The following is a 14838-nucleotide window of genomic DNA, read 5'->3' on the forward strand; positions in this document are numbered from 1 at the left end:
TTTGATATGCAGCAGACATGGTGAGTGTGTAAACAAAACCTTGTGGGTACTGTCCTTCTGTTTAGGGCAGGAGGTTGTAAGCTCTGAATGGTGCTGCCTGCTTCCCTGGTGGGTTTTGGGAATCTCAGTTCTATAGGATCCCAAAGGATTTTCCCATTGTTACTCTTAACTGTCATTTAGTTCAGTGATGGGGCGAGATGATGGTTCTGGGGTATGGTGGTGGTCCCTGGCAGGCCTGCAGTCTAGTTATGTAGAGGGAATGTTCTACCCCCAAAGCTTCATGAGCTATCCCAGTAGCAGTTCTCTGTCCTCCAGGAGGCCATGGTAGAAAGTGTGATGGCAGACTGGAATCATGACAGAGCCGTGAGAACCAGAAGGAGCTCCATGGCATCCTGACTGATTGCCGGTCTCTTGACCGGAGGCAGGTTATGTGTAGAAGTGTTCCCATACTGATTTCTGCAGAGCACCTTCTGCCCATCCCTGTTTTAATTTATCTCCTGTCGTGTTAAATCTGATGCATCTCTTTCCTGCAAGCAGCCAAGTCCATTCCCTTAATTTAACACGTGGGCATCACGTGAGAAACAAGTGCTACTTGTGTGCCTTTGAGTGATCCTGACAGGCTTTGCTATCGGAGATGGACTCAGCTGTCCTTGCACCAAGTCCTTTCAGAGCTTTGCAGCACGTATGTGTTTCTGTGGTCTCTGGCCAGGCACCTCCTGCTCCTACCTCACTCCTGGTGCTCGCTCTGTTTATGTGGTCTTGTCCATTATTTGCCGTGTGAAGTACAGGGTTTCCATAGAGCTGGGAGCACTCACAACAGCTGCTACTTTACAATTTGGAGCAAATCCGTTATTCACTTAAGTCTGCGTTTACAGCAGCGAATGCATGCTGGTGTCTAATTAACCCAGTAGTGGAAGAGCTGTTGCGTCACTATCCGGGGCACTGCAAACAGCGCGGAGAGGTAGAGGGGGTAAGGCAGATCTCAGCATGAAACGGGGAGTGAGCACACATAGCAGAAAGGTAGAGAGCTGCATTTTAATGCTTCTGCTGTTGTGCATCCATCAGGTCTGCCTTTTTTCCTGGCAGGGGTGGTCGCTCTGCGTGGTGGGTGTCAAGGCTGTGATGTGGGCTGTTTATGTGGGGAAGTCGGGGTTGCACATCCTGGGAAGGGTCTGCCCCCAGCAGTTTTGGTGCCAGTGGATAAGAGAGGCCAAGTGGCAAAGGGCAGAGAGGTGACGACCCATCTTGCCTCATGTCACATGGGAGTTGGATGGTAGAGCCTAGAGGAGAACGCAGGTCCTGCTGCGGCTAACCCAGCTGCTTGCCTGGGCTTCTGCCTCCGCAGAGAACTGTTTTTCGGGTAGCTCCTGGCCTTTCTGAAACACTCATCTCCTCTTCCTCAGCCTGGACCTGAGCATGATCTGAAATGCTACCCGCTCTCACTCGCATAGAGAGCACCCAAAAAAACAATCGGATTTGACAGGCTTGGCCAGCCAGGACCTGGACGTGTGGGTTCCAGTCTTGATCACACCTTCCTGGCTGTTTTTCACGTGTCTGGCTGTGCATGCTCACAGTGCCGATGTGAGAGCACTCCCTGCAGGGACCTTCCCTCCTGCTTTCAGACCACAAATGCTTGAGGAAACCTGCGACTTCAGTGCTAGCCGTTCTCCTCCTCTGCCAGCTCCGAGAGCCTCTCAAAGGCTGGCAGGCACTGGACAGAGTGTTTTTCAGCATAAGCAAAGCGCTGCTGGCTTGCATTATGTGTGGTGTCAAGCCTCCTGGATATGCATGCTGACATTCACCAGAAGGAGCTGGATTCCATCTTTCCGGATCTGTTTCTGCCACAGCAGGGGTCTGATCTGAACTTGTTTCTCCAGGAGAGTGGGTGGAATTCATTGATGTGCTCAGGCGGAGACTGTAAAACATGTTTTATTGCAGCCCATCCCAGGGTGAGGAGATTCACCTGGAATGGCTGCAGGCAGAGCTGGGAGGGGGGAGCTTTGCTTGGAGCCTTTCTGGAGCATCTGAGCTTTAGTGCGGGAGCTGGTATCCTCCCTGTGCTGGTGCTCTTGTGCTAACCAGGGCTCAAAGAAAGTGTATGAGATCCTCTAGGGTCTGGGTTGGGACCACATCACTTTCTCTGGAGACTTTGGGAACGCCTCTGCATGGCCTACACTGAAAGAGGCATTTCTGGGTGTTGCTGTCAGCCTGTCCCGCCATGAAAGCTGTACCAGTCTGGTGCTGGCGAGGAGCTGGTCCAGCTCAGCTCAGAGGAGCAACCTAGTCCTTGTTTCCCACTCGCCCTGGTTCTAACCCTTCCCATGCCGCCTGCCTCTGCCCTGCACAGGGAATGAATGTGGGGAGGTGGATGAGCTCCTGGCCCTGCCGAGCAGCTGCTGCAGCAGCCAGACCAGCTTTGGGAGCAGCAGCATGCTTCGGCCGGAGCCACCCCTTCCTTGGGGTGGGAGCGGGGGGAGCTGCTCACTCCCTCTGGACTGACCTCAAGTGTCCAAGTCACATCCGATGCCGTGCAGCGCTGGGGAATGGCTCCGCGTGCTCCTTGGCTTTTTATGGTAAGGAATGTCTTTGCAACATGTTAATTAAGAGTGATCGTGGCAGCCAGCACCGTCTCCGTCACTCTCACAGCTGAGCACTTCACAACCCCCTGCTAAGAGCTGAGCTCAGAGCTGCCAATGATGCTCAGACCATGAGAAGGGTTTTGACTGAGCCCCCTCTGCCTCCCCCTTTGCTTCCTCCAAGGCTCCTGTGGGGTTTAACATCCTCCCCTTGCCTCTTGTTCTGCTCTGGCTGCCGGTGAATCCCCCGACACAGGCGGGGACAGGCTGGCGGATGTGTCTCTGATTCCCAGGGTTTTGGGGCTGGAGCCCCGTTTCTCTGTGGTTTTGCTGCAGTGGGCCAGGCAAGAGGGATGTGCCAGAGTCTGGGGGTGCTACCTGCTCTTGTGGCTTCCTTGGCACCGACTGTTACTTTGGGGCAATAAAAAGGGTTTGTCAGACCCTGCTGGGATGAGGACCAGCTCCGGGGTCCCTGCAGCCACCCAGGGCTGCGGTTTGCAGCTGGCAGCCATGTACGGGAGAGACGATGGTGAGAGGCTCCAAAGCCTCAGCTCCCACCCCCCTTGGCTGCCCCATCGTACCGGGGAGCAAATTTGGCAGAGTAAGTGTTTGAAAACAAAACAAAACAACTTCTTCAACCCCAGTGATAAATCCGCATGCTGGAAAGCTCACGCTAACCTCAGGTTTCAGCCAAGTGCCCCTCATCTCCCTGCCCACCCTTGGGCGTGATGGGAGCTGAGTTTAGCCTGTTTATTTTCTGCTTCCAGTTGAATCTGCTTTTGTTAAAGTTTAACTGGAACATGGGGACTCACAGGGTGTTCATTTAAGATAAAACCTCCCAAGGGGACAGAGCGGGAACCTTTCCCCACTCAGCTGGGAGGGTGCTGAGTGTCAGCAGGTCATGATGCTCTTGTCTTTTCCAGATATGCTCCGTAGTTTGGGGGAAAATCACTTCCCACGGTGCTTTTGTGTTGGCAGCAAAACCTTGTGCTTGCTCTTGAAGGGCTCAGGCTGGGCAGGAGGGCAATGGTCTCATCCTCAGATGCAGAGGGGCAGTTGCAGATAAGCTGGAGAGGTGCTTTTTTTTTTTTTTTTTTTTTTTTTTTTTTCTCCTTCCCCTTTTCTCTATTTCTGAAGGATTCTGTAAATGGCATAATGATCCAGCAGCTGGCACGGCCTTCCCTCTCCCTGCCTGCATACGAGCAAATGTCAATCGATGGGCGAGAATCCACAAGACGAGGAGGGCAGCTTGGATGTGTCGCACCGCAGAGACCCGCAAAAGCCTGAACCCTGCTGTCTAATTTCAAACAGAGCCTTGCCGCTCCTGCGGGAGGGTGAGAGCCGCCGAGCGTGTCGGAGGGGATTTGAAGGTGCTGGAGGCAGGAGTAAGGGGCAGCCCCCCCAGCCTGCCGGCACCCTCAGTGCCCGGACCTCGCTGAGCCCCAGCAGGAGCTGCACACGGGGAAACGTCCGTCTGTGGGTGGAGGGCAGCGATATCTTTCCCCGGTTCTGCCTTATGGGACCACCTCAGGGTCTCACTCCCCAGAGACGTGTTGTATGTCCAGGGCACAGCTCCCTCCTCCCTGGGCTCAGTCCCTGTCTGGCACTCACCAGCATGAGGGAGCTGAGGAGCCATGAGTCACCAAATTTTTTTGAGGGGTGTGTGAGTGTTAAATGTAATTAGCGAATGCGCTCGAGGTCTCTGCAAATCACTCTGCTTGTGATGCTTAGAAAAAAATTGCTGGTGGGGGTTTTTTTGGGGGGCTTTTTTGCATGTACCTATGTGTACACACATACACACTCCAATTGATTCTGTGCGCTCGACTGCAGCATCAGATGCTGCTTTTGTGTCTCCAGCTGAAGACAGTTCCTGGGTCTCTTCTTTTGGGGGACCATTTCTGCCAAGCTTTGGCAAAAGCTTTACTTCATTATCACTCTGATTCCCTCACATTTTGCCCTCTCACCTTGCCCTTGCTTGGGAAGATGCTGGTAGACCACGGGCTATGGTGGTGGAGGCATGGCTGGTGTGCTCAGGGGGATGCCCAGGGCTGGGTGTCCCCTGGGCTGGTGCAGGGGATGGCTCCCATGTCACTTGGGGCAGGAGGCACCGTGGACAGACTGTTGCCCAGGTGCTAGTTTGTTCTTGCAAACAGTTATTTGTCCTTTGCACCTTCTCCCAGCGTCCAGCCTGCCACTGTCGGATGCGGGTGACAGAGGGGCTGTGGGATGCTCCAGCCGTGTTGTACCAGCAGCAGTCAGCAGCTTGTTCGTGACGGTGGCCCCGTGCCCCGCAGCCTGCACCCCCGCCCCTGGGATTTGCAAAACCCAGCCTTTTTCCTATCAATTCTTTTTTTTTGTTATTACTATTTATTCCTACACCTGTTTCTCCCAGGGCTGAACGTGACTGTTGTGGTGGGGTGAGAGTGCCTGTGTACCAGGGCTGTGCTCTTAGTGTCAGTGTTATGGCACTGTTGGCGTTCCTCAAAAAGACCCAAAGCTGCAAAATAAGCAGCTGTCTGCAGCAAAGATGAGCTGAGGGGGAGCGCGGAGCAGTGATGTTGCATTGTGTATGGTTTTGATGAGCTGTTTTGAAGAGGTGACCCGTCCCCTCTTCTCCTTTGGCTGATAGTCACGGCTCTAAGCTGACAATGCTATTTTGAGCATTCTTTCCCACGCTATGCCAAAATACCCAGAAAACACACTGAGTTCACAAAATCCACAGTAATTTAGCACTTTTCTCCTGCTGGTTGTTGTGAGCCTGCTTTTGCCAGGGTGGGACTGCGGGATTCACAGTCCGTGCAGCCGGAGTGCTATCACCTGAGATCGGCCCCATCGGAGACACTGAGCAGTCATCCCCCTCTTCTCCGGTTGTTCTGTGGTGACCGCGATGCTGCTGCTGAAGGATCCCATGTGGCTGAGAGAAGAGACCCACCTTTGCTGCTCAGAATCATCTCCCAGCCTGGGGACAGCTTGGCACTGGGGGTTTGAGAGGTCGGTGGCCACGTTGTGGCCTGGGCTTTGCCCACGGCCAGCTCAGTGGTGGCACCAGGAGCCTTGCCGGGGCTGGGAGAGGAGTTTGGGACAGAGCCACCCACCCTCTGCCTGGCAGGGTGCTGCGTGCTGGGTCACGCTGAGCATCAGTAGCAAGAGCAGCAGCAGCAGCCCCGGGGGTTTGCTCCTCCTCTCGGGTCCTTCCCCCCGCTACCCCAGCTCTCGCCCCACGGTGAGATGAGATACCCGGGTACCAGCCCAACTTCTTCCCCCCACCCTCAGGGCTCTTTCTGGGTGCGTTTTGAGCCCCTCACCTGGGCACGATGCATGGATTGAGGTTTGCTGGCTGGCTTGTACATCTGCGAGCTGGTTATTTTTATTTTCTAGTGAACGCTGTATAAAGATGAACTTAGAAGTGACTCCTGTCCTTTCAGGGAACTCAGCCCTGTGTGAAGGGGAACAACCGGCGCGTGAAAGCGAGCGCAGACTGCATGGGGCTTCCCGCGGCGCGGCCCCAGCCCTGGCACCGTGATGCCCTGCAGCATCTTGGGTTCACATCTGTGGGGGCAGCCAGGTGTGATCGGAAAATGGGTTGGGGTGGGGGTGACAAGAAGGAGGGGAGTGGGGTCAGTGTCTCCTCTGCGATGGCATGAAGGGACGGGGGACGTTGCACCCCTAGCCATGCTAGCACAGGGAGTCCCGTCCTTGGGCAGTGCAGAGGTGGTGGAACGTCATCTCCATCCCACGGCAAAGTGATAACCGTGTCCGGGAGAGGCGGTTGAACCTCTCGGTGTGTGGGGGATCCACAATGGAGCCCGATCCTGTGGCTCTCCGAGCAGAGGTGGATGAGGGCAGGAGGAAGATAAGGCTTTTAGCCATATTTGCGTGGCTGTTTCACTGTTGCCCCTGGCTGGGAAAGGTTGAGCAGGGGAAATAAATGCAGATATAAGTAATGGAGCTGTTTATACACTCGCTCTCTGTGACTTATGCTGTGAGCAGGCCTAGACTAAATATAATGGTTATTGATATGAGGCAGTGGCCGATTTATGGCTCTCTGCGTAGGGACAGGAAGATCTGGTTATAGTAACATTCAGCAGAGGAAAACAAATGTATGACAGCCAAAAGCTTCCTGGGAAGAAAGGCCAAGCGCTGGGGAGGGGTGGAGGGCAGTGCGGTGTGGAGCAGGGCTGTGGCAGGACTTGGCCCCTGCAGCAGAATCCCGGGGACAACCAGGGTCCCACATAGAAATAGCCCCCTGCGCCCCATCCCAGCCCTCCGTGGGGGTATCGCAAGGAGGGAGGGAAATCTGTGCAGACAGACTTATACCATCTGTAATGACAATTTATAGAGACCTGATCTTCACGGGTGCTTGGTGCCATCAGGGCACAGCCCTGGGCAGCGCAGGGATGCTCAGCGTAGCCTGTCCCAGCTCCTCTGCGCTTTCATCACCTCCTCTGGCTGTGCTCTGCCGCAGCATTTTCAAAAGAGTTAATTGATCCTATTCCAGCAATGCTTTTCTGGTACGGAAAATGATGGGTTTTTAAATAAAGCCCTCGGCTGCTGGTGGTCACAGGGCTCAGCTGCTCATGGAGCCTTTGCAGTGGTAAGAGTGGGGAACGCACGAGTCGTGTCCACCTCTCGTGCGCAGGTACGGCTGCATTAAGGGGAGTGCAGTGCTATTCCTCATGCTGCGGTGGTTCCCCCACCTCGATGGACATGCTCAGATGTAACCCACATCCTCCACCACCCCGCTGACCACAGCTTCCCTCGGGCCAGCAGGTCCCACCGCCCCTCCAGCACCCACCTCTACTCTGCTGTGGACCATGAGGTGTTTCAAGGCAGCAGGACACGGGCTGCGGGATGGGGAGCTTTATTGCAGCTTCCACGGCTGGCTGAGGTCTCCCGGCACTTGCACGGCCCCGGCTGCCCGGCCTCACAAGGCGGCCGCAGGAAAGCAGTGCCAGTGCTCTATTCTGCTCTTCTCCGCAAGCACCTCGCCTGGGCTGAGACACCGAGCGTGCCCAAGCTGTCTGAAAGCATTAAAATCCTCTCCCAGCGCTGACCCGCTCATGTCCTGCTCTGCTTCCCCCGGCAGCGTAACCTCTCCTGTGGGGCCAACTGTGCTCCCCTGGCAAACAGCCTCCCTGCCTGCTGGTCCTTGGTGAGCTCTGGATGCTCTGCAGAACCTCGTGCGCACTGAAATGGCATGGATGAACCATGGGCAACAGCGCGGAGCGGTGCTCCGTGCCCTTGGCAGTCCATGCTTGGGCTACAGCACTCATCTCGGCTATAGATGCTGCTTCCATTTGTGCTCCATCTCAGGGTAAACCTCCCCTGACCCATGAGCTCCAGGGAGACAATAAAGCCCAACCAGCACTGGCTGCGCCAGGAGGGTTTGTCCCTTGATTTCTATGTTTCTCTCCTGCATTTTCCTACCTGAGCTGGGTTTGTGTCCGTGTGGCTGTGGCCAACATTGCCCGGGACATGGCTGAACTGGGATACAAAGGAACCAAAGACTTCCCAAATATCCCTGAAAGGGCACCCTGTTAACCCCAGCCAGCCGCTGTGTTGGTTGGAGGGACCAGAGCTTTCAGCAGGCTCCAGGCGCAGATGCACCAGGCTGTGAGTCTGTCTGTGAGAGAGGAGCGGGTGATCGCACATGGGAGTTGATTTGGGGGTTTGATCTCTCCACTCTCAGCATGTACTCGGTGGAAGCAAATCCCGCCCCTGGGTTCCTTCATCAGTCGCTTGGCTGAGTCTAGTCAGCAGCATCACTTTAACAGTTATGATATCTGGGTGCATTGGAATGAAAAAGGGTACGATTTAACCCATTTTAACCCAAAACACAGCCCATCCCCAGGCCTGCGATGCTGCAGGAGACTGCAAAGCCGTGGGGTGGAAAGGAGCTCTGCTAGGTGACGTTGAAGGTGATGAAGGAGCCATCCACTTTCTGCTGTTGTCCCACCGGGTCTGCCTCCTCCAAGGGCTGAGCTGGGACCTTGCAGTGCCCAGAGGAGCGGCCAGGGAGGGCTTCGCTGATGTGGGTGACTTCACTGAGCTCTGCCTCCAGTGTGCTGACAGTGTTCATCACTTGGGCCACATGCACCTTGTTGGCTGCCTTCTTGTGCAAGAGGCAGATGAAGATCTTCTTGAAGCCCTTGCGGAAGTGTTTGGAGACCAGGGCGTAGACGATGGGGTTCACACAGGAGTTGGCATAGGAGAGGAGGTGCGAGAGGATGCGGAGCACATATGTGACATGATTGAGGGGGAAGTACCCAAACCAGACACAAAGGATGACCAGGTGATGGGGAAGCCAACAGAGACAGAACAGGATGGCTACAATGACGATCATCCTGGTGACCTTCCGCTTGGCCTTCTTGGACTCTGACATATCTTGGAGAGGGTCCACAGACCTCCACAGGTAGCGAATAGTCCTCACATAAGTGAGACTCAGGATCAGCACTGGGATGATGTAGCTGAAGATGAAGGTGCAGATGTCCATGACCTTGCGCTGGGAGATCTCCCAGATAGGGTGGCAGACGGTCAGGTTGGCCAGCTGGAACTCTTGGTAGTAGCTGAGGTAAGGGCCCGAGAAGATGAAGGAGAGCCCCCAGATGAAGCAGATGGCTGTGAGAGCATTCCTGGGCGTCCTCAGCTCCCTTGAGTGCAGGGGGTATCGTATGGCCAAATACCTGCACGGGAAAAGGAGAGGGATACAACTGCAGTCCTGGGAAGGGCAGAAGGGCATGGAGAGCTGCTCCAGGAGCAGGTTGGAGAAAGGGTGAAAGTGGTGATGGATTTGAGCTTTCCAGGGCAATTAGTCCCACAGCTGATTCCCTGGTGCTTCTACAGGTTCCGGTGGGGTGAGGATGATCCTCTTCCCCCAACCCTCTCCCATCACCCTCTCTGCTCCTAGCAATGCTTGTGGGGAAGATGGGGATGGTCCCCTTCTGTCCGACTCCCTAATCCAGCAGATCCTCACTTGATCATCAGTCTGTCTGGCACAAGTGATAGCAGCAGTGAGGATATGAAGGCAGGACCAAGTCTCCAGGATCCTCAAACACTGCGTTTCTCACACTGGCATGTGTGAAAGCATGTCACCTGTTTTTAGTTCTGCAATTAGCTGGTGCCTTAATTACGCCCAGATCTAGGGGCTCATGCAAGCCCCTGCTGGCTTGACACCTTTGTTCCTCCCAGCTCTGTGGGCTGCAGGAAAGGCAGACCCTGGGTCTGGTTTAGCTTCTGGGGGGCTGTCCTGGTAGCCAGCGCAGTGCCATGCTGGGATGGCAGGATGTGTCCAGCCCTGCACTGGAGCTGCTGAGGCTCTTCCCAAGGGACTTTCACGGGGACTTTTCACATCCCACTGTCTCGTGGGTTTCGAGCACCGAGCAGACCAGCACCAGGAGCTCTCTGACTCTTCACTTGCTGTGGGTTAGTAACTCGTCAGCCCTTGCAGAGCCAGGGGATGAGCTAGCAGGGGGTAAAGCACAGGCAGGAGCAACAGGCTGCCTTTTACAGAGCTTCCCAGCTAAAACCCACCCTGGATGAAGCTGGGACAGTCATTAGGACAAGAGATGGCACTGGGACAGAAAGTGACTTTTTGCTAATAAAAGGGGATGGTGGGAAAAGCAGTGTCCCAGCTCAAACATCCCCGTGTCTTCTCCTCGAGGTTTGCTTGCTTTGCTGTGGGCTGTTGGGAGGGTAGGGGCTCTCTTCACGCGTCCCAGGAAGAGCCAGGGCTGCACAGGGGACCCAGCTTTGCTTCTCTCTGGTTTTCTATCTGCCTCTTCAGCTGCCAGAGCCTGAGGATAAACCCCGGTCCCACAGCTTCAGGGTCTGAAAGCCTCTTCCAGGTGGGCAGTGGGGACAGGGGTCCCAATCCCACCCTCTCTGATGGACCCCATCCTTGGTGGTCACATTTCCTTGCATGCATAAACTGGGAAATGCTCCTGGATTTCCCCACGAGCCATGGGAAGCTACAGCAACTGGGGCTTGGCTCCAGGGGATTCTGTCCCTTCTCCTGCCTGGGGGGGGCGGATCCAGAGAAGGGGGAGCCTCAGGATTCAGGGAGCCCCCCCGTTCCCTTTCCTACCTGTCAAGGGAGACGGTGGCCAGGGTGAAGCTGCTGGCATACATGGTGAGGTAGATGAAGAAGTGGACAGCCTTGCACATGAAGGGCCCGAACACCCAGCCCTCCAGGGTGTAGATGGTGGCTTGGAAGGGGACGCAGAAGAGGATGAAGCAGAGGTCAGCCACCCCCAGGTTGAGTATGAAGAGGTTGGTGGTGTTCTTCATCTGCCCGTTGCGCAGTAGCACAGCCAGGACCAGGCAGTTGCCCACCGTGCCCACGAGGAAGATGATGAGGTACACCAGTGGGATGATCACCGATTCGGGCTGCCAGCCCGTCACCGAGCCCGTCGCCGAGCCGTTCATGGCCAGGCGTGCACGGAGTGTGCAGCGGGGATGGACGGGGGGAGCGTGCGTGGAGAATGCAACGGGGAGGCGCGCAGAGGGTGCACGGAGAGCGTGGGGGGGATGCACGGCAGGGGGGTGGGCACGGAGAGTGCAGCGGCGGGGTGTAACAGGGATTGCACGGGAAAAGGGGTGCACGGAGAGGTCAGCGGGGAGCACAGCAGGGATGCAATGGAAAAGGGGGTGCACGGAGAGTGCAGTGGGGAGTGTACCAGCGATGCGCGGGAAAAGGGGTGCACGGAGAGTGTGCGGAGGAACCCGCCGGGGTGCACGGAGAGCCGGCCGGGGTTACACGGGGTGCGCAGGGGGGGGGATGCAGGGGAAGTCCCGGGGGGTTGCGGGGATGGGATGCACGGGAGCCGGGTGCCCTTCACCTCCTCCGGTTCGGCTGGGAGCCCGCGGCCGCTCGGTGCTGCTCCGGCGGTGCGGCGCGGCCGGGCGCTCTCCCTCCCGCCGGCGGAGCGGGGGGGCTCCGGGGCGGCGGCTCCCGCCCGGCCCCGCGCATCGCGCCCCGAGCCCGCTCCGCCGCGGCCCCGGCGAGGGGAGACCGCAACCTCCCCCCCCTCCGCTCCCCACCGAGATAAACACTGGCTCGGAGGGGCTCGGACCTGGACCAGTTTGCTCCGGGGGCGGGGGTAAACCCGGTGGGGCAAAACGTCCTTCAAGTGCCGCGACTCCCCGGGAAGGGGCTGGGGTAGCCGGGCTGGGCACCCCGAAGGGAGCTGGACCCCCAAAGTGGGGTGTCCTGGTGGTTTTCCTTATTGCTCCCCCCACCCGCAGCAGTCACTGGGAGAGGGCTCGTCTAACCCCAAAGGCTGCAGGGTCTAATTTTTTAGGAATGGGGTCCTCTCAGACTGCAAAGGTGTCCAAATTGTCCAGCACGCAGCTAAATCCTTGCACCAAAACACCCCAGAGGTGAGCTTAGGTTTGCAGGAGAATCTTTATTTCTCCCCCGGGGTAGGGGATCAGGGTAATTCACTGCAGCGAGAACAAATCTTTTTCACATCTCTCATCTTTTTCACATCTCTCTTCTTTTCCTGCCTGCGAAATTGCCTGTTTGTTCCTTCAGAGCCTTCACAGATAGAAGTCTCAGGACTGCCCGGTGCAATCAGCTCTCCAAGGGCACTTCATCTGCCCCTAGGCTGCCTCGCTTTGTTCCTGTGGAGAGAGAAGTATTTAATACATCAGTTATTTCAGTTGCTCCTATAATGAACCCACTCCACAGCTTTTCAGTTGTCTTAATGGACGTTCAGATCTAAGCCTGCCAGCAGTGCTGGGAGGTCAGGGGACAGTCACAGCGCTGTGACACTGCCACCATAGGACACGGAACCCTTTTCACCCTCAGCAGCCCACAAGCAGCCCCACCAAACTGGCTCCTGATCAGCTACGCAGGCGAGGTACGTGGGGAAGCAAATATACTGTGTCGGTGTGAGGATGCTCTGTTCCTGACGTCTTGCAGGGAAAACCAGGCAATTAGGAGCAGCGCAGAGGAAAGCCGACCATCCTTCAGGGTACAAGGAGGTGCTGAGACACAGCAGCACAGCTCTGCCTTCCTCTCCTGATCCCAGACTGGCCACATTCCCTCAGGGAGCTGCTGCTGCTCTCGGCGAGGGCTGCACCACATCCCCAGCCACGGTGTGGATGTTGCAAGGCTCATGGGGAATGCTCAGCCCCAGGGAGCTTTCACTCTTTGGGAGCTGCCCCAGCTCCCTGTACCCTCAGACACCCACAGCAGGGCACTGGCATTTGGGTGTATTGACACTGGTGGTGTCTTTGGTCTCCCTTGAGCTGCTGTCAGCTTGCAGAGAGGCCAGGTCTACCCTCACGCTGCAGTGGGACTGTTAAAAAATATGAGGGAAAACACCCAGTTTCTTCCCAAATGCCAGTGCAACTCACAACTTGCAGTATTGTACGCAGAGATCAATAGCAGGATCCTCCCTGCAGAAACTGCAAAATAAATTCCTGGCATGAGACGTAGATGGGTTGTTTGGGCAGGGGTACGGCAGGCTGGGGATCAGGCTGGGGATCTGGCCTCCAAGAATGGCCAAAAGCAAAAGGAAAAGGCACGATGTAAGGCTACCAACCCTCCCAGGCTGCAGGGGCTGGTGGCACAGGGATGGTCTGTGCATGGTGTGAGTCTCTGGAACCGGTAACCCCGAGCGGATTTATTCTCTGCTGCTCTCCCTGCAACACCGAAGGCAGCTCAGACCCACCGCCTTGCTGCAAGGCTCGCCCCAGAGGCTCTGCTCGATGCGGTGTCACAGGTTTGTGTTGTCCTCCTCTCCCTCTGCCCTGGGGAGGAGGAGAGCCAGCCCTGCAGCAAGAATCCACACACTGAGCCAGCGGTTGACAGTTTTATCCTCCTGTTTACAGACTCCAGAGGAGCAGCAAAGCTTCGTGCCAGCATACGAGGAGGGCGGCGTGGCAGAAACGTGCCTGTGCTAAACTCAGCAGCCGCTCTGCCATTGGAGCGGGTCCCTGGGTGTGTGTCGTGCATGTGTTTGCCTTGGGGCATCTGAACGTGGGTGCTGCAGTGCCAGCCTCATGCACGTCTGTCTGAACCAGAGAGGAGCTGTCATCGGTAAAACAGGCTTCAACTGCCATGTCTCTGCTTGGATCGAGCATCATCCTGAAACGCAGTTTGGTTTCGATAGGGAATGGATCCCTGGAAGGTGTGGAGGAAGCCAAAAGCAGACAGAAATGGCTTAAAAGATTTGTGATGGAAAGCTGCAGCTTGAGGACTTGGGTTTTCTTTTTCCCCTTTGAGCTTCCACGTCCACAAGAGGGAAGGAGAGCTATGAAATCAGAAATAAGAGGCCATAGCTGAACCCTCTGAAGTGGAGAGGAGCAACAATTGCTGCTTGCTGTAGCATGGCAGCAGCAACCCCCTGACAGCCCTGGTCAGATGGGGGGGGTGAGCCCAGTGGGAGCAGCTATCAGAACAGCTTGTAATGCTCAGTGTTAATGGTATGTTTGCACAAGTATTCAGGACAGTAGGTATTCAGAAAACAGCTTGGTGTTTGTCCCTAAAGAGGTATCTCTAAGTTTGGTTCAAATATTTAAACCCCTTGCGCAAGAAGATCTGGTCTTAACTGCTTCCCTTGGGGTTTCTACCTTTAAAGAGCTGCAGGGAAGTGCTCCTGGGTTTGGATGTGTTTGAGGCTTTTGAATAACAACAGAGGGTCTTTTTTTTTCACCAGGTATACAATCAAATGGGGGTGAAGTTGCTTCCTGCTCCATGCCCTACAGATGCTGTGGCTGAGAGATTTTGGCTAGTGCTTGGCCGGAGGGAGTTTAAACCTACTCTCCTAAAGGGCTGCCCAGACCAGCACCCTTCAAGATGTCCCGGGAAGGTGCTCAGGGAAGGAGAGGCTCCCCTGGGACTGATGCAGCAGCACGAACGGCCCTGCATGGGCCGGGTACAGGATCGGTCCTGCAGTGCCCAACAAGTCCCTACTCCCACAAACAGGCACCTGGGGGAAGTTTGAGTACCAGGGGGGTATGTCTGCCTTTGCCTCTCCGCAGCCTGGGGTCAGCCATCTCAGCTCATCCCACCATCTGCCGTTTGCAAAGACTCCTGGCTTCCCAGGGCTGCAGCTGAGCTGGCAGCCACGGACACGTCCTCAGTCCTGTCCCGGGATGCTTTGGTTAATGAAGGTGCCGCCATTTGCTCGATCCCTCACAGGGGTGAAAACCTCAGAGCCAGCCCTGCAGAGCAGCTTTGCATTAGGGTTTCCAAGCCTACACCCCCAAATCATGCTTATTTTACTAGGAAAGACACGGTTCCACTGAGTTTCAG

At 56.0% G+C, this 14838-nt stretch overlaps 1 protein-coding gene across 1 annotated transcript; it reads right to left on the minus strand.

Moving 5' to 3' along the window:
* Positions 1-8478: 8478 nt before the first annotated feature.
* On the minus strand, positions 8479-11000 carry GALR2 (galanin receptor 2; the record flags this gene model as incomplete). Its single annotated transcript, XM_082492328.1, has 2 exons — positions 8479-9259; positions 10660-11000. The coding sequence occupies 2 exons, from the start codon at positions 10998-11000 to the stop codon at positions 8479-8481; spliced, it is 1122 nt and encodes a 373-aa protein (XP_082348454.1).
* Between the last annotated feature and the right edge of the window lie 3838 nt (positions 11001-14838).

This window comes from Vanellus vanellus, assembly GCF_965231255.1.
Source record: "Vanellus vanellus genome assembly, chromosome: 17".
In the NCBI taxonomy this organism is placed as follows: domain Eukaryota; kingdom Metazoa; phylum Chordata; class Aves; order Charadriiformes; family Charadriidae; genus Vanellus; species Vanellus vanellus.